We start from the raw sequence: 19,101 nt of genomic DNA, 5'->3' as shown, positions 1-19,101 counted from the left end.
TAGCTATATTTGCGGGCTGGCAACTCTGCCGGCGCCTATCGATGGTCCGCTCGATAGCGCGCACAATCGATAGACAATATTTGTGTATTGGAAACGCGGCTTAACTTAATGCAGATTTTTCCGCTGATTCGGTTGCAAAAGATGCACTTTTGAGGCGCAGCGAGTGCACCCACGCCCCTGAGTTCGAGTGCAGTAGTAGACGGGAAAGTGCAGTTTGGAAAGTGCGCGGAGCGAGGCGAGCGACGATTTTGGTTGAGCTGAAAAACGAAAAGTGACAAGGCGGGGGAAAAGGCGGAAAACACGGATAAGCGGAAAACTGTAAACTGAACCAACCACCGTTTTTGAGCCAGCATCTCTGCAGCGTTTCAAATGTAAGAATTCCAGAATAAAGATTAAATGAAATCGCAAGAAAAACAAAAAAGGCCAACAACTAACGGAACAGTGTGTTTATATGCATATGTGTGTTTGCGCTCGTGTTTGTGTTCCTGTGTAAATAAACAAAACCCGGCTCTTTATCTCCCAATCGTTTCTGTTAAAGTCTCCTTAGTTTTTAATTTGCCATAGCCTCCCGTAATTGTATTCTGTGTGTATCGTATCAGAGATCTTCCAACTTGCCGTAAAAATCGATAGCGCGTCGTCGGTTGTTTATTTTATGCTTCGTCTGCATTTTGCAGCCCCTTTTTATCGCTCTCCCCTTTTCACCCACCCTGCACACACTCACACTCTCCCAGTCGGAGTCGTGGAAATGCATACACACACACACGGTGATATGAGGAATTAAAAATAATAATTTTTATCGCGGTATGCAAAAGCAAAGCTGCAGAAACAGAAACAATTCCAACAATAATATTCTAGCCATGCAATCAATTTCAGCGAAACAATGGGAAGAATCGTTCGGTTCGGTTTCCCCGCTTTTCCCTACCTCGATTCGGTTTTATCGCATTTTCCGCTCATTATGGCAGTTTAGCATATTTATGCTCGAAAAATATTGGGGTTTCTTTGCTTCTTACCTTTGTTTTACGTTTTGTTTTGCTGTCGGGTTGTAAAAACAGCAGTTAATCCAATTAAGAAAAATAAAACTCTAAAAGCCCTGGTCACCACGAATTTCAGATCACCTAACATACATAAATCAAGTGATCAAATGTTAAAGGTTTAGGTTTTGTCCATAGTTTTTTTTGGAGGTCCCCCTACATTTCCAAATCTACATAAAACTTAAACTCAATTTTTAATAAATTTTAATATGGTTTAAGCCTTAATTTTAAATTGACTATCTTGTGACAAGGTCATAAATGTCCATATGTACACTTTAAATTAAATATTCATACAAACATTTTTAACCTTTAAATTTGTGGCTAACTATTTAATTTAAAATAGTTAGTTTTCCCAACTTAAGTTAAGCAAATTGTTTTAGTATTAAATGCGAAAACGAAAATAAGGAATAATGGCAAATCTTTTCCTTCAATTTGTATAAAATAATTCGTCACTTGCGACTAGTTTTTGACCTTAAACGGGATTATCGAATTCTTTCAAACAACCAATATTTTCACTATAATGTAATGGAGTTCCATAGTTTATCTTTATATAGAATTTAAACAAGTTGAAATTCTGCGTATCACAGCTGAAGTCAACTTTTGTTTGTCATTTTGTAGAAATGTCATGGCATTTGGTTTCTAAATAACCAGTGTGTTTATAAGCGCGATCCCATTTAAAACCGTTTGGTATTGAAAAATCGCAGACAGTACGGAAATCACTTTCGCCAGCTTTGTATCTTTGTTTTCTTTGAAAACTTGTAGTACTGCTTAATTAAAAAATTTTTTTTTGCATTATTAATCTGTAGCCATACTTCTAAGATATGGACATGGAAGTAAGAAATAATGTTTTATAATTTTAAAGAATAGTTCATTTTTGTTCAACTTTTGAATAAAAGATCATTTTTGAAACAAGTTTTTCTATCATACAAGATTAACTTTTTAAATTAGTTTTTTATGTTCTAAAACATTGACCATTTTTAAGACGAGCATTTATTTTCTTTAATTCTGCACAAATAATGAAGATTGTGTAAATTTTAAAGAGCTAACAAAAGTGACATACTTAATAATAAAATATTTTTTTTTTTAAGGGTATTAAAACCGAAAAAAGCCTTTAATTGATTCTTCTAGAATAGGGAATCATGAGATAGTTTCAATTGGCTATGATTTCCATGGTTGGCCAATCTTTTGGGTCGGCAATGCTCGCCTCTTCGCTTCGTAGAGGAGCTTGGGCAGCGGGCATTTGCAATCGGCACCAGCTTTGAGCCAGTCAGTCCGTCGGACTTGGTCTTTGGGTCGAGATGTAGGGCTGTAGGCACTCTAAAAAGGGGATACCAACACGGATACGGCTGACATGCACTAATGCTCCGAATAATGCCTCTTGCAGACGGGGATAATGGAGTCACAGAAGCGGCCCTCGTTGCATTTACTCACGGATGTGGCAGCAGCATCGGCAGCCGGAGCTGGACCTTCGGGATCTGGGTCTGGGGCAGCAGCTGAGATGTCGCCCACTTCCGGTTTCCTGCCGGACATGCCGCAGTGGAAAAAGGATCTCATCCAGCGCCGAAAAACGAACGTGGCCCGCACTCAGGCGGCGTCCATCACCTCGCCCACCGATGGCAGTTGTGGGGCTTTGGCTTCGGCGGAAGCCACAGCCGCTTCAGGTGCAATTGCAGGTATGTGGTGGTTAAACTGGAATACTTTCACTTAACGTGCAAATTAGAGTCATTTTTTTAGAAAAGTATTACTTGAACAGTATTCGAATACACGAATTCGTATGCTTTACCGAGTTTTATTATACCCTTGCAGAGGGTATTATAATTTTGGTCAAAAGTGTGCAACGCAGTGAAGGAGACATCTCCGACCCTATAAAGTATATATATTCTTGATCAGGATCACCTCCTGAGTTGATATAGCCATGTCCGTCTGTCCGTCTGTCCGTCTGTCTGTTTCTACGCAAACTAGTCTCTCAGTTTTAAAGCTATCGGATTGAAACTTTGCACACACCCTTCTTTCCTTTGCACGCAGTATATAAGTCGGAACGGCCGGGATCGGCCGACTATATCCTATAGCTGCCATACTGATTGATCGGAAATGCCATAACTTTGGTGTTTGTTAAGTTAGGAAGTTGGGATTTTCTATGGATTTTATTTTTGGCCAATCAATCCGACCTACCAAATTTCATAAGGATCGGCCGACTATATCCTATAGCTGCCATATAACTGATTGATCGGAAATGCCATAACTTTGGTGTTTGTAAAGTTAGGAAGTTGGGATTTTCTATGGATTTTATTTTTGGCCAATCAATCCGACCTATCAAATTTCATAAGGATCGGCCGACTATATCCTATAGCTGCCATATAACTGAACGATTGGAAATGCCATAACTTTGTTGTTGTTAAAGTTAGGAAGTTCGGATTTTTTATGAGTATTAAGAATGCATCATATGAATAATTTTGGAGAATATAATTTACAGAGTATTCTGCAAGGGTATATCAACTTCGGCTCCGCCCGAAGTTAGCTTTCCTTTCTTGTTTAAATATTTTTTCTGAACCTTTTTTCAAAAGGAAAACCATACCAGTTTTGAGAATCCCTCAACAACAAAATTGCTTTTTTTCAGAAGCAAAAATCAAAAGTATTTGAACCTTTATTAAAAAGTAATGGTTTTTACACACAGTTCGAAACAACAAATTTTTCAACAAATTTTTATACCCTTGCAGAGAGTATTATAATTTTGGTCAGAAGTTTGTAACGCAGTGAAGGAGACGATTCCGACCCTAAAAAGTATATATATTCTTGATCAGGATCAATAGGGGAGTCGATATAGCCATGTCCGTCTGTCCGTCCGTCCGTCTGTCCGCCTGTTTCAATACCGTTTGCGAGCTCAGTTTAAAAGCTAGCGATCTGAAACTTTCACACTCGTCCTAAAACATGTGTACGCAGATCAAGTTTGAAAATCGCCCCGATCGGACGTCTATATCCTATAGCTCCCAGAGGAACAATCGGATATATCTTGCAAGAATTGATGATATTTCGCGCAGTGTAAAAGCTATTAACATGAATCTTTCCAAATCGTATTTTTTATGCATACCTTGATCAGGGTAAAAGCGCGTGACGATCGGACGTCTATATCCTATAGCTCCCATAGGAACAAAAGTGTAAAATTTAATAATTTGGCAATTTCGGCAAAGTCTGCAAGGGTATTAAAACTTCGGCTTGCCGAAGTTAGCTTCCGTCCTCGTTTATTATATGTTTTGGTTCAACAATTTTACGCAATACACGTTTGCTTGACAAAAATAAACTTTTTCTGTTAGTTTATCTCAGAATTAATTGATGGAACAAGGAAAAATAAAAAATAAAATTTTATTTCGATACTTTTACGAAAAAAAAATGTTGTTATATCGTATCATTTTGAGTTTTTTCATAAGGCTAAATATGCTTAAGGTCGCATGATTAATATTAATCCGTACTAAAAAGTTCTTGGCATATTAACTAATTTAAAAAAAATTTGTTTAAAACATTTTTTTTTACGAAACTCAAGTAATTCTTTTAGAATTAATTGTAAGGCTTTGCAATCAATTAGCAGTAAACAAAACTCATCAATCATTAAAATTACTCTAAATGTGTATATACCCTTGAAGCTATAACCTAAATATTATTCTATAGAATATATATTTGGAGTTCTATGTCGATTTTCCGATAATTTTTCCGATCGTTCCTATACAAAATTTTTTTGCCATTTAATAAAATTATTTTAAAAATGTATTTTTTAAATCTTACAAAATTCTCAGTAATAGAAAACAGACAAATGTTTAAAATGAAAGTGATCGTGATCAAGAATATATACTTTTTGACGTCAGCGATGTCTTCTTCACTGCGTTGCAAACATCTGACTGGAATTTTAGTACCCATTACAAGGGTATACAAATAGGGATGGATAAAACGGTTAGCTGTTTTTATATAAATAAAATAATCTTGAATTAAAATTATTTAAAATACTTGTGACTTATACAATCTGCAATTGCTCAGCTGGCACTTAACTACCCATGAGTAATGGATAACAAGTGTTTTTAATTAAAGTGTTTTAATTCGGTTTGCCAACGTTTACAATTACTGCGAAACTTTCAAATTGGCCGCCGCAGTATCGATAGTCGGTTATCGATAGCCACCAGAGTTGTCAGACTGCTGGCAAGGAACAAGTTATGATTTATTGCATTGCCTTTGAAATATTTGTGTATTGTTTTCTGACTTTTTCCCCCAGAAACCCCCATGGAACCGGCTACAATCAGTAGCACTAGTCAAAAGAGAAATATGAACTCTTCTGAGGAAAAGTCTGAGAAATCTTCTATTTCCAATACCAATTCCACTGGAGGTCATCACTCTGTTGTTGCCGTCTCCCTTTCGCCCGAAGCGGCAACAACAACAACCGTAACACCCATACCAAAGCAGCGATCGAGTTTACGACTCAACACAAGAAGTCAAGAGAAAGAGACAGAGGTACTAAACGAGAGCGGCGAAACAGAGAAGGAGAGGGAGAGCGAACCCGAACCGCCGGCTGTGGTGGGTAGCCGGTGTGGTGATGTTGAAACTGGCACAATTGGAGCAGCGTCGTCGTCGTCAGCAAATCAAAATTCAAGCCCAAACCAACACCATTTGAAAACGAAATGCAAACCGGGACAGAGCGTTGCTGAGGGCGAGCCTTCAGCGAAAGAGACCACCATCGATAGCAAGAGCTGCAAGACCAAGACCATTTCCGATAAATTGCAGAGCAACAAGTTCATAATTCAGCAACAACAGCAGCAGCAACAACAACTGTCGCCCACGAAGGTAACGGTAAAACCGACAATGGTCGCCATGCAAGAGATGAAGAAAACAACCAAACAAAATGGCCAGCACCGACATCTAGCGGGAAAAATTGGCAGCGGATCGGTGGCCACCGGGGATGTGGATCCCCCGAATCCCATTCCAGATTCATTGGACACTGGCGAGGACCTGAGCTACGGGCCCGGAATTGTGTCAAAGCTGCGCTGCCGCTATCTGAGCCTTGCACTCCGCGAATCCCACCAGCAAAGTAGCAAGCAACGTCTTCAGCGCTCCACCAGTTTAAACACTTTGCTGGATCGTGATGACGACGAGGTGGAAGTGGAGGAGCCGGAGGTGGCCAGTCAGGTGCGTGCCAAATCTACACCTCCACCCATACTGGGGGCCAAACCCACTTCGAAGTCCGGCCAGCAGCGTCCCGTCAGTCTGGGCTCCTCCAATGGAAGATCAGCTGTTAACCCGCCCTTGACATCAGATGGCGACCAACCAGGTGTCATAGCCAATGGAGGAGGAGCAGGATCTGGAGTGGGCTCAGGTAACCGATCGCGTCACTTTAAGCGCGGCAACGAGGTGATGAAACGGGCCCGGTCCGTGGAGGCCCTGCTTTGCGAGAAGTCACCATGGAACAGTCAAAGAATCACCATTGCCGCCGCCGCAGCACCAGCACCACCCGTTCTCAAGGCCACCCCTTCACCTGTCACCTCGCCCACCTGCGTCACCATTGAGGACAAGATCCACAATGCCCGTGAGCGGCTGCACAGCGGCACGGACACGGCGCCACCCAAGCGCCTGACCTCCATAATCGATGACACCGAACGGCCGCCACCGGATCTGGTCAAACAGACACTCAAGATGTTTGAGGCGAGTGCCAATCGTCGTCCGCGCACCACCCATCGTTCGAATGGCGTGGGTGGAGTGGCTAGCAAGGTGGCCAGCTACAAGTCTATCATCAAGGATCAGAAACCAGCAACGGCAACGCCGCCTGGCATTGGTTTTGCGTCCTCCACGCCGCTAAGGACCCCACATCATGCCCATCCGGACATAATACCGCGCCAGACCGATTCGCCCGTGTCGGCGTTGAGTGTGATGATGCGACGCATGGAGCTGCAGGATCCAGAGGCGCTGGAAAGGGAGCGGGACACGGAGGCTACACCGCAGAGCGAGGCGCCAAGCGAGACTGAGCGAAACGATCGCGATGAAGGCGATGGCGAAGGCGAAGGCGATGACGACAGCCACAACAACAACGACGACGACGGCGACAGCAGCGACAACAATGAGCAACGCGATAAAATGGGCGCGGTGGCGGCAAACGATAAGCCTAAGCCCCCAACGGAAACGGCAGCGGGAGGCGCCCAGCGATCATTCGCTGACTCGACGGAGAACGCGCATGTAGCCAGCGGGAGTAGCAGTACCAGTGTACGCAAGCTGAACAACAACGAATCCAGCGGGCCAGCGGTGACCAAACAGATTGGAGTAATCCGTCCGCTATTCAATAGCCAGGGAGCTGGTAGCACACCGCTAACGAGCCGCGAGATTGAAAAGAATCGCATCAATGAGATGAAGAAGTCGACAGCCACAGAAGCCGGCGGTGCGGGATCCGGATCCGGAATGGGTACTGGTACGGGATCGGGGTCCTCGCCCACCACTAGTCTCGACACCGTGATAAACACCAAGGAAACGCCCAGCAGCGAAACGGAGGCCAGCGCCTCGCCCCTGTGGACACTGCGCAAGCTGAGGAACCAGAGCCATGGTGCCGGAGGAGCAGGCGGGGGATCGGGGCCCAGTTCCAGCCATCATTCCACAGAGAACACCTCGATGGTGTTCAACTTCTCCAAGAGCACCAAGGAGGTGCCCGACTACATCGAAAGCGACGTTGTGATCTACAGGCGCAAGCGGGAGCTGCCAAAGGTGAGTGGACATAGAACGGGGAACTGGGATCGGGGGTCTACAAATTTCACTCTTTTCCACGAAATCTTCCCCGGAAGAGGCACATTCGGCCGTCTTATCTGTTCGCAGCCTTGCGGATTATTCATGCTTAACAATTACCCCATGAATTATTTTTTCCCCGATTGTAATTTGGTTTTCTTTCGTCCGTCCCCAATATCTTTGTTGTTATGGTTTATTTTCTGTTTCTTTCTCGCGTACTGTTTTTTGTTATTATTTTTTTTTGTGTCATACGGCAGCCATGCCGTATAAACAAATATGAAACAAAGCACACAGAGAACAGCGATCATGCGCATTTCGAAAGTTCAACAAGACAGGGCGAGAACGGAACTGAGAAACTGCGGAGAACAGTGGAGAGAACCGCGCGAAGAAGTGACAAAGCGCAGTTTGGATACTCTTTCTTTCTTGTTTTGTATATTAGTCATATATAACGTAAATGTTACGATATGACTAATGGCTCTACTTCAATCGCTTTGGATAGGTACGATCACCAATCACCGATGCTAAAAAAAAAAGGTATTCAACTTATTAGGGATCAATGATCAAAAGGATACTGATTTTTTGGTTTAACTGTTTTAATTTATTAAACTTTAGAGAAATGAAGTAATCTTTAGCTTTAGTTTGATGACTGATCTGTAATCTAAAGTTTAAGATCACCAAAAAACAATCAGGAACAATAATATCTCTGATTTCAGTCACTCTTCGTGTGATAGCAGTTCTAAACGACAGATTAGAATATTTCCTATCAAGCACCAACGTATTGGGAATTAGTGATCTGTGATTGCTAATTTACAGATTCCTTTACTAAAACTATGAGTGAATGGACAATCATTCCAGTAATTAATGTGTTAGTTTAAAATCACCCATTTAATACCTGTCGGCTGCTAAATCATAGTGTTGATTAATAAGTATCTCACAAAGATTACACTGCACAGCCAGTTTATTACCATTGCGGAGATAGCCAATCAATTGGGGATCTTCGATCGACGATTGCTACTGCTTTAGGAAATGGCAAACCCCTAATAGAGATCGAAGCTTGCATCACAGCTGGGAATAGTTCGCTGTGATCTTCTGCTCCGAGTCAATTAAAATTCGCCTTGAATAGCTCTCCGATCGATAGCCCCGAATCGTGTGCGACATGAGCAGTTGCTCCTCCTATATGCATATACATAAATATATGTATATATACACATATCTGCATATTCTTTCCCAAAGTCTGCTTTGTTCCCAGCCAGATGCAAGTCTCATCTTCTGGCCGTCTTCTGTCTTCGGTCCCTTCTTCTTTTGGGTTCTTCTTTGGCTGCAGTTTTCGAGATCGGAAGAGTGGGAAACCAGTTTTGAAGCATGCATGTGGACATGAGAAGCTATTTCTGCGCTTCCTGCTGCCAGCAAAAGTCCGAGTCCGGAGAGATATGTGTTGTGTACATGAGATTTAATGTGTCTGTGGGGAACTTTATTCTTGGGGAGCAGTCGCTCCTCGGGATGCCGGTTTTGATGAGATGGGATAGGATGCGAGATTGGTCTACTCCTTACAGCTGTTTCTTATTCTCCAACCATATTGAAATTCCCTTTATTTGGTGGTGCAAAGTCACCTTTTTATTTGGATCTTGCTCGAATATTTTGGCTTTATTAATTTAAAATAAACAAAAGTAATGTTCTCAGAAATAATTATAGTAGTAGTTTATCTTAAAATGAAAAAAATGACTAGAATTTTCTATTTAGTATTTTTAGAGAACTTATTGTTTTTACATATGTACATATACTATTATTATTAACCTTGTTATTATTTTATGTGTAGGGTAAACAATTCATATTAACTCAAAAATTCGAATTAGTTTTAAAGACAAATAATTTGTAACCGTTTTAATCGTTTCTAAACATTACCAAATTAAAATGTTTTTAACTAAAATTAAAAATTAGTTTTTGTTTAAAATAAAATTTGTAGTTGGATACCAAAGCGAGCTAAAGTTTATATAAAAATGTATTTTTTTATGAATTAGTTGGTTGGAAAAACAGACACCACTTCCACTATTTATACTCTATACCTTTCCCTTAGCTTTAGACTTCAGCTTTCGGTTCGGCTAAGTTTTCCTCTTGCCTTCTTGTCGTTGGTAAACCCGTTTGTTTGTGCTTTGTGCCGTTCTCTTCTCTCTGTTGCCATATCTCTCTCTCTCTCTCTCTATCTCTTTACCCTCTTCTTACCACTGAACTCAATTTTGTCAATTCTTTTTTGAGGCTCACTTCTACTTACTGTGTTTGCTTTTGCCTTTGCCTTGTCTTTTTTATCTCGTTTTGAACTTTATTATCTGCGGTATAGGTATATATGGCATATAGCATATGGCATATGGCTGGGGGTCGATTTGTGCCACAAAAAATGGGCCAAAAAAGGGGGGAGAAAGAGGGATATGCCATGGAACGGGACTGAGAACTGAAATTAAAACCGGGACGTGGACTTGGAACCCTCTTGGACCTCGGAACCCCTGCCGTGAGTCACAGATGACCCATAACAAAACGCTGATTAAGAATGAGTTTCCATGAATTTCACTTTTCGAACACATATGACCTGATAACTTGACAGATTTTCAGAGGAAGGGGCTATCCTCCTTCAAAAATATCGGGAGACAACCAATTAAAAACGGGTTATTCCTCGTCGAGAACAAGAGAGCTCGCGGACGTTCTTTAACTTCTGTAGGTAGTTAAACTTTAATAAAGGCGTGTATACCATTTATTTACTAATAATATCTTAATTAGCAGTTTAGCATCATAAATAGCTTCGAAAAACATTTAACCAAATACCACATTTTTAAAGTGGTTTTAAGCTAGTACAATATCCTGAATTTTATTCCAAGACAAACGAAACATTTGCGATAATATTTAAAGATATTTACCAATTTTTATTAGGGAATATAATTTACAATTGATAACTTCTGTATAAGCAATAAATACTTGAAAAACATTAAAGCAACAAATTTATTAATTTATTTAATTTTATTTGGTAATAACTTAGTTTTCTAGCTTTTAATCAACCATAAACAAGTCTGTTATTTTCCAAATACAGGCTTGAACAATTTTAGGAATGTTTATGTTGGGGAATTCTTTATGACCTTATTTAAGACCAAAACAAATTTTAATTATATACTTCAACCCATAACAAGTACTAATAGTTATGTTTTCCATCTTTCCTTTTAGCCAAATGAGCCTGGCTTCGTGTTGCTGGGCGATCTCTCAGTGGAGACGTCGACGGACACGGATTGTGACGACTACTCCATGTGCCCGCCATCGCCGTGCGATGTGGAGTTCGAAAATGCCAACATTGTGATCGACGGCAAGTCCAGCATTCGCCAGAAACCCAAAGAGTCCACGGTATGTATGGGAATAGGATCCCCTGAGTCTCTACTCTCGACTCCCAATCCTCGATCCTCATATAGTATATCACTCAGAAGTGAGTCAGGTGGCGGCCTTTTGTTATTGCCACCAAAAGATAGCAATGGTTCTTTTTCCAATTTTAGTTTGGTGTGTGTTGAAAGGATAAGATAAGATTATTTTCCCCGTTGGAAAGGAGGGAAGTGTTTTCCGAGTGCCAGTACAAACTGTTTGACCACTCAATGGGGACCGTGATAAGGGGAATGTAAAGCGGTATTTATGCTCGCCTTATATAACATTTATCGGCTGTGTCGCCTGTCCAGGGACTATTAATCAACTTGCATTAGGTTTGCCTTATTTCGGGATTTGTTTCCCTTTTGTTCGCCTGGCGCTAATTTATTTATTTATTCCTTTATTCGGGTGCGTTCCATCAGTGTGACTGATATGGGAACTACTATGGTCTTTTGGCATCAACAGCCGCAGCCTGAATTTCCAAATCAATTCAATCGTATCGCACATTGAATTGCGTCGGTCTGTTGGGGTTTGTTCTCCGATAAGGAGCCGATTTTTTGCAATCATCGGGGTTGACTCATTGATACGCCATCGATAAGGCATCGATGAGTAAGTGCCGCTTGATGGGAGTTGCTTTTAGAACAATTTATTTGCCATTACTCCAAAAGCACGGATACACTCCTTCAATGCCATCCAAAGAGTATCCAAAATTATCATATAGCCAACACATTATTAATTTAAAACAAACCCATATCAGCATCGTCTTTCATTGATCAATGCGATAAATATTTTATATATTTATAACAAAGCTTTGATCCAATACTTTCGTCTAACCTTGAAATTTTATGGCAAGCAGAGAAACTATTTAGTTTTGGCTATATATTTGATGGAACCGCTAAATGTAAATCTCTAGGTGACTATGTTAATAATACACTGATCGTTAATCAAAAACAAAAAGGTCGGATGAAATGGTATTTAATTAATTTATTTTGCTTGACTTTTGAGAGGTTTCAATTCAGCTCCCAATCCCATTCAATATTTCATATCCAAATTGTTATCATTAATTTCAATGGCGCCAGATTAGAAGTGAATACCATGTCGGTTTTGTTATCACCAATGTCAGCAAGTTATACATTTTTGCCAAATTTTAAATGGTTTTTGTAAAAAAGAAAACTTAACATAACAGGGGCATCATTTCGAATACGGGATATTAAGCGAGTAACTTTATCGAAATGATTTGAATTTTACCTTTGCGGTGACTAAATGACTATTTGTAATGATTCTTATAAATATATTCTGTTAAAAAAAAAAAGTGAAAATATTTTCTTTGACTTGATTAAACGTAATTTTTATTAAGTGAAATTTTATGTTTAAAATTCAGTTTAGGTAAATGCGTATAATAGCTTTAATAAGCAAGGATATCTGAACTTCTACAAATGAACATGCAAAATAACAAAAAATGAGGGCATGAGCTGATTTGAGCAGAACAATTTATATATTTTTCAACACAAAAAGCAACTGAGCAGCAGATGCCCCCTTTAAAACCATTGTAGTGACTGTAATTTCAGAAGCAACAACTAATCAGATTTCTTACCAATTTCCCACAGTTCCGCGTGCAGTTCAACGACACGCTGACGTCGACGTTTGAATACCCCTCCGAGGCATCGATGGTCATCGAGGATCCGCCGTACGCCGATCCGTTCGGCCATCTGCTGGCGGAGCAGATGCACCTGTTGCAGCACCAGCAGCAGTTGGAGCTGGAGCAGATGCACCAGCTGGAGCTCCAGCAGCAGCACCACCATGTGACGGTCGACGAGATCATCGAGCTGCCCACATCGACGGCGGGACATGGACTTGGACTTGGACACAGGGCGGGGGCAGCGGGGGGCGGCACGATGCTGGGGAATTTACCGTTGGGTAAGTAATATCGGTTCCACAAAAATCCATCCAAGCGTGCGTAATGCACATGTGTTTTGTGTTATACGTTGTATGTGGCATGCAGCAGCGAATGGAATGGAATGGCTTTTTGTCTTTGTCTCTGTCTCTCACTCTGTCGCTGTCTCTATCTGTCTGCCTGATTGCCTGCATACGCCTCTATCTCTGTCTCTGTCTTCATGCCTGTCTCTGTCTCTGTCACTTGCCTTGTCCTTAATCTTGATTTACCAGCTGTGTTCTTGAGTTTTGTTTACCATCATTAATACCCACTCATCCATCACTCATCGCGATCTCTTTGTTTTTGAGTTCAACACTTTCGTTTGCCTTGGGGGGGGTTTCGCAAATAAAAACACCAACATCAACATCCAGACACTTATTAGCAATGACAATAGTAATGCCATAGAGATGCAGGGAACATCTACCAGGTGGAAGGGGAATCCCACGCACAACAGTTTGCCATGGATCTTGTTTATTATATGAACATATCTATTTATCCATTTGTTTAAATTGTAATTATTTAGAAAAGAAACTCGTAGTTACAAGGATTTAATCCTTTACTAGTAGATTAACTTATAAATGGACCATTTTATCTATTAATATATGTTTCAAATGATGTTCAATAAATAAAGTTATTTAAATTGTGGTGGAAATGAGCTTAAGCCAATATATGACAGAAGAAGATAGCTGTTTGAAAAAGAGAAACATTGTGAGAAAATCGCAAGACATGACTGTTGTATAAGTACAAGCGTACATCAACATTTAGGAGCAGGGAACCCCGTTGAAATCGGAGATCCAAGATCCCAAAATCAAGCCCCAATCCCTCACTGAACTCGGGGTATATAACAACCAAGGTTTCTGCACTTTACAGATGCTGATAGAGCCACAGATCACCCTGTCTCCGTATCAGTTTCTGAGCCCGCTCCAATCTCCGCTCCAGCCTCCGTCTCCGCCTTCGCCTCAACTTCCGTAACCGTCTCAGTTCCCAAATGTAGCGCCAGGACCTCGAGCAACGGCTGCTGCTCCTGGCCGAAGCTTCGTTTGGTCCTGGGTGCTCAGTTTCGCCGGCTGACCAGGCGCATCAGGTGGGTGCGGCCTTCAGCTAGCAGCCCTTTCAATGCCCCCCGTTCCCTGATTCCCCTGCTCTTCTATATACTTGTACCAATATGTAAATGCTATGTCACAGCTCTCAAACTCTAAAAAAAAAAAAAAAAAAAAAGAACGAACCAAATGCTATTAAACCCAAATCCGAGATCCAAATAGCAAACAATCGTGCTCCGGTCTTTTCTGGCTGAAAGGCTTTCAATTTCGCCTCACGCATATTTGCAGATTACCCAAGTTTAGGGAGGGGTATTATCTTGCCACAGTCGCCACAGCAGCCGCAGCAGCCAGAACCTGCAGTAGCAGCATCAGCAGCGGCTATCCCAATCGCAGCAGAAGTGGAAACCGCTGTCAAAACCGAGCCACCCACAATCGCCAAGCGGCCCCAGCTCCCGGCGAAGCCACAACCGCTACGTAGGGCCAGGCCATCGGTGCTGCTGAAGCCGCAGTACGCCTGCTTCCTGCAGCATGATGCACCCAAATCCTTGCCAGCTGCTGGCGCCAAACCGCGGAAGGCAGCCTCGTTTACAATGGGCAATCAACGCCAGTCGAAGGAGCAGCATCAGCATCAGAATCAGCACCACCATCAGCATCAGCAGAGTAAATATGAAACAAGCGAAAGCAGCAGGAGTCGGGGTAGTGGCGAGAGTCCAGACCCAGATCTCCAACAGCGACGTCGTCGGCCCAGTCTGCCGTCGTCGCTGGCTTTGTCCAATGCCAGCTCGGCCCTGCTCCAGGCACGCATTCCAGGCACCACGCTCTACTATGTCTGATGGCCACCAAATAAGCACTAGTCTCCAAACACCAGAACACCAGAACTCCAGCTCCAACTCCAACTCCGATCCGAACCGATCCGATTCGAAACCGCCAGCGAAACGTAGGCATTGCCCAAGCTTTACTATATGTTTACAACTAGGCTAAAGAACACCCATCATCCCCTGGATACCTCTTGGTGACCCCGATCCGCTCCCAAATATCTGGCTTGATGGCCGCTAAACTGTAAAGTGTAACCCCGTGTTCATCCGACTCACTCCAAACAAATAACTCAATGCGGAAACCAGGAACACAAAACAAGTAAAACACCAACCCCAACACACGAATCACAACACACAAAAAAACACTGGGGCAACCGGACACTCGAAACACACGACTAATCGATTAATAGATGCCTATATGCTTCCTGATGCACTGACGCCGTTTATGCGGATGCTCTGGACTACGATCAACTGGAATATATTACTAAACGAGCGATAAGTGTTTTTTAGCTGACTACTCCAAGGATGGAACTTTCACAATACAAAAGGAAGAAGCTTTTCTCCTTAACTTCTCGAAAAAAATATGTTCCTTTGATAGCTATTTGGTAAATTGACGCCCTCCTCCTGTCTGTATTCAGTAAAACAAGTGTCCAACGTATACACTAGGCTAAAAGTGATGCACTCAATTCATTATCTAATTTAAAATTATCGAAATAAACCCGCTCGACTACAACTAGCTAAATTTAATCCAAACACTTCTTTAGGGAATCAAACACAGAGTATTTAGTGGTCTTTTAAGGGTTGACAAAATGTTAAATGATCCAAATATTATCAAACAGTAGAGAATTATGCCTTCCATTTCAACAAGCCAAAAAAAAAACAAAGCATAGAACCTTAGTAAGCAACTAATTCCAACCAGTGTCGGTGTAAACCAAACCAAAACGAATCGTAGAACCTCAGTTAGTGACTATTTTCATTTGAATTACGTATCTTTGTGCACCCGTGTGAGTTTGGTTGGTTATGTGTTATGTGCTTATGTATGTTTGCTTTGTTTAGTTTAGTTTGGTATGCCGTTGTGGGACATGTATTGAATTGCAATTTGCGATTTGAAATTGTAGCTAGTTACGCTTATTCCCCCACCACCAACCCCTCTATTTGTCCCATGGTTTTCATTTCAACAACCTTTTGTTAAACTCACCGCTGTCGCTTTGTTTTTTTTGTGTTGCCTTCTATTTCTATTTCTATTTTTTGTTCATACTAATTTCTTTTTGCAGATATTATTTAAATGTAACAGAATACATAAGCAAAGCGTTGAAATAATATCTATTGTATACCAAAACCAAAAATATCTATGATAACAAGCAAAGGCAAATAAACCGAACCGAAAACTGAATAACCGATTAACTGCAGCCGCTGAACCCGAACCGCAATAATTAACTATCAAACAAAAAATTGAAAAAACTGAAAGACCAAATAACCCGATAACCGAATAAAGTGCGAAAACAGAAATGCCACACCTCTAACCCAGTGCACTTGCTCTGTCTGCTCCGCTGGGCAATTAAAACTAATCGCCAATTCATATTACTATTAAGGTAACTAACCCAGATTAGAACACACACACCAAGACACCAGACACCCAAAACACTTGGCACATCCTAGTCATCAGAAACCGTCTACTTCCATCGCTCATCTCCATTTCCATTTCCATCTCCGGCTCACGTTTCGTTTTCATTTGCCTGGAAAGATCCGTACCAGATCCTCCGTCATCCACAATACCACCACCACTACCACCTCACCTTGATTATATATATATTTATCCCGAACTCGGTGCCACCTTTTGTTACTACTGTACTAACCCCCAATCCCCTCGAGGATTACCCCGCTTAAAGTGAAAAAGTTGCTAATCTTGATCTACGCATCCTTGCAGGCTCCACGGCTTTGGGCTTCTACACGCCCGTGAAGGGCTCGCCGATGGACAACCTCTTCCAGCTGGGAGTCACCCGCTATGCTCTGCCCGAGAGCAGCAGCAGCGGGAGCAGCAATGGCAGCCACAGCCCGAGCAGCAACGGGAGCAGTCCCGCCGGAGCTGCTGGCAGCCGGCTGCTGTTCAACGGAAATGGGAGCATCGTGGGCATCGGCGAATCACTGATCAAGGAGGACGACTTAGGAACGGATACAGCGGCAGCGGGAGCAGGAGCAGGTGCCTCCAAGAAAAGCTCAGCTGCGGACGAGGATGATTACCATTTGACGGCGACGCCGGGCGCGGGAGTTGTGTACAGCGAGGGTACACAGAAGACCGATTTGCTGTATTAAATTAAGTCGTCGTCCTGCCAGCCAAAAACCGGAGCAAGGAGCTCTTCATCTACACCGGTTTCCAAATACCCTTCCAAGCCCCGAAACCATTCCCCCTATCGAAAAGCGTGCGCTTAGGTGAAATATCAATTTCGGTTAGACACAAAAAACGTAATGAAGAAAGCAAGGCAACGTAAACAAAGCATGGCAAGAAATCCATAAAGATACGTATATAAATAGATATTATTTGTAAGTTTGTAGGCCTAGAGATCCGATGTGTATGTGTACAACAGCAAGCGTGTGTGTCTGTCTTCTTTATATATATATATATGTTTTTTTTTCGATAAATTAATAATTATATTATTGTAATGTATCTACGGCACTGAATGAATAACTTTGCTGCTTCAATTGTATTTGTATTGTGTATTCCATTTACGACATTTTGATAGTAAATATACAACAACAACAAATCAACGTATTTCCGACTGCATCCGAAGGTAACTTAAATCATAATCTACAGGGCGAGCAGCTTAGTCCGCCGGAGTATTAACTTAACGATCCCCAGCGGTCTGAACTTGAGACCCATCATCCCTTTCCGCCACCCACTTCCACTTCTTCCACTCCCAAAAAAACAAAAATATAAACATTTTAAGCCAGACCCCCGCCCCCCGTCCCCATCCGGAAGAAAGCAAAAGAAAATGTAAGATTTGCCTCATAATTATTATATACATTAGCGCTTATTAAATATTTTTTACAATTGTATTCCGTAAATAAATATAATATACATCAACATTAATTCGTGTGTTTTGTGTAAAGGGTACTGTTGATCCTTAAATATACATATAATACTCTATACATTAAATTCCCGAAGCTTTTATCTGTTTTTCACCACAAAATCTTCACAAATTTATTCCAAAATTAGGTCTGCAAAAATATGTACGTCAAATTAAAAACATTGTTTAAATTTTATTTTGTTGCCTTCATTTATTGTTGTTTATTTATATAATACGATTACAAGCTATTTATGCCAAAAATAAAAAATATTAAATTTTTTTTGTATAGTGACCAATTTTTCTTTATACTGTTTTAATTTATATTATTTAACATTTTTTTCCCAACCAAACTCCACAAAACCCCCCTTTTGCTTTGGATTTATAAATTGTTAGCCCAATTTCAAAAATTGAAAAATTGAATATTTTTTTGCCATTGAAAAAATTGGACAAAACAACTAAACAATATATTAATTTGTAAATTTGTTCAGCCTGTAACACATAAGTTCGAAGTTTGACGCATAATTTCAAACAAAATACATTTTTTTTTTTTTTTTTCTTTTTTTTTTTTTTTTTTTTTTTAAAATTGAAAAAAAAAATTTTTTTCCTTTTTTTTTTCCCTAATTTCGGGTTCGAATTAAAAAACTGAAAAACATTTTTTTAAGGTTTTTATGTTAGTTTGAAACCAAACTATCGATCGATTCCATTTTGATTATTTTTCAGGATTTTTTGCGAAAATTGGTCTATTAACATTTTTTTTTAGCTGTTTATGTAACTTGATTGAAAATTTTATAACGAATTCAATGATGTTTGACATTGCAACATGACACCACTATTTCCCAGGGCTTTGATTAAAAAAAAAAAAAGAAAAATAGAGCAGATTTTTTCCGGATTTTTGCAAAAAAATGTTTTATAATGGGTACCCCCATGCTTTTTTTGCAATTTTTTTTATGTGAATTTTATAACGTGTCAAATGATGTATGATATTCCAATATTTCCCAGGGCTTTGATTAAAAAAACAGAAAAAACGAGCAGATTTTTTACGGATTTTGGTCAAAATATTTTGCAAAAGGGGTACCCCAT

At 40.8% G+C, this 19,101-nt stretch overlaps 1 protein-coding gene across 3 annotated transcripts; it reads left to right on the top strand.

Moving 5' to 3' along the window:
• The first annotated feature begins 65 nt into the window (after window positions 1-65).
• On the top strand, window positions 66-17,726 carry LOC108041100. Of its 3 annotated transcripts, XR_001769107.2 has the most exons (8): window positions 66-371; window positions 2,416-2,704; window positions 5,290-7,757; window positions 10,983-11,156; window positions 12,776-13,085; window positions 14,430-15,078; window positions 16,231-16,548; window positions 16,884-16,998. XR_001769107.2 is itself a non-coding variant. In XM_017118893.2 (6 exons), exons 2-6 carry the CDS (start codon window positions 2,425-2,427, stop codon window positions 17,267-17,269), a joined length of 3,618 nt encoding a protein of 1,205 aa, XP_016974382.2. In that variant the 5' UTR covers window positions 68-371; window positions 2,416-2,424; the 3' UTR covers window positions 17,270-17,726. The 3 variants fall into 3 exon arrangements, 1 of the variants encoding a protein (XP_016974382.2); XR_001769108.2 differs by lacking the exon at window positions 14,430-15,078 and having other exon boundaries at window positions 69-371; XM_017118893.2 differs by lacking the exons at window positions 14,430-15,078; window positions 16,231-16,548 and having other exon boundaries at window positions 68-371; window positions 16,884-17,726.
• Window positions 17,727-19,101: the final 1,375 nt, after the last annotated feature.

This window comes from Drosophila rhopaloa, unplaced genomic scaffold (assembly GCF_018152115.1).
Source record: "Drosophila rhopaloa isolate 14029-0021.01 unplaced genomic scaffold, ASM1815211v1 contig_3, whole genome shotgun sequence".
Taxonomy (NCBI): Eukaryota; Metazoa; Arthropoda; class Insecta; order Diptera; family Drosophilidae; genus Drosophila; species Drosophila rhopaloa.
The sequence above is the reverse complement of the archived record's forward strand: the minus strand, read 5'-3'. Positions and strand labels throughout refer to the sequence as shown.

What these genes read in the sequence shown, in the direction of transcription:
- LOC108041100 (XM_017118893.2), top strand. Translation starts at nt 2,425, where the DNA reads ATGGAGTCACAGAAGCGGCCCTCGTTGCATTTACTCACGGATGTGGCA. An exon ending in GCAAGCGGGAGCTGCCAAAG is followed by an intron (nt 7,758 to 10,982) that starts GTGAGTGGACAT and finishes CTTTCCTTTTAG; the next exon opens with CCAAATGAGCCTGGCTTCGT. An exon ending in GCTGGGGAATTTACCGTTGG is followed by an intron (nt 13,086 to 16,883) that starts GTAAGTAATATC and finishes GCATCCTTGCAG; the next exon opens with GCTCCACGGCTTTGGGCTTC.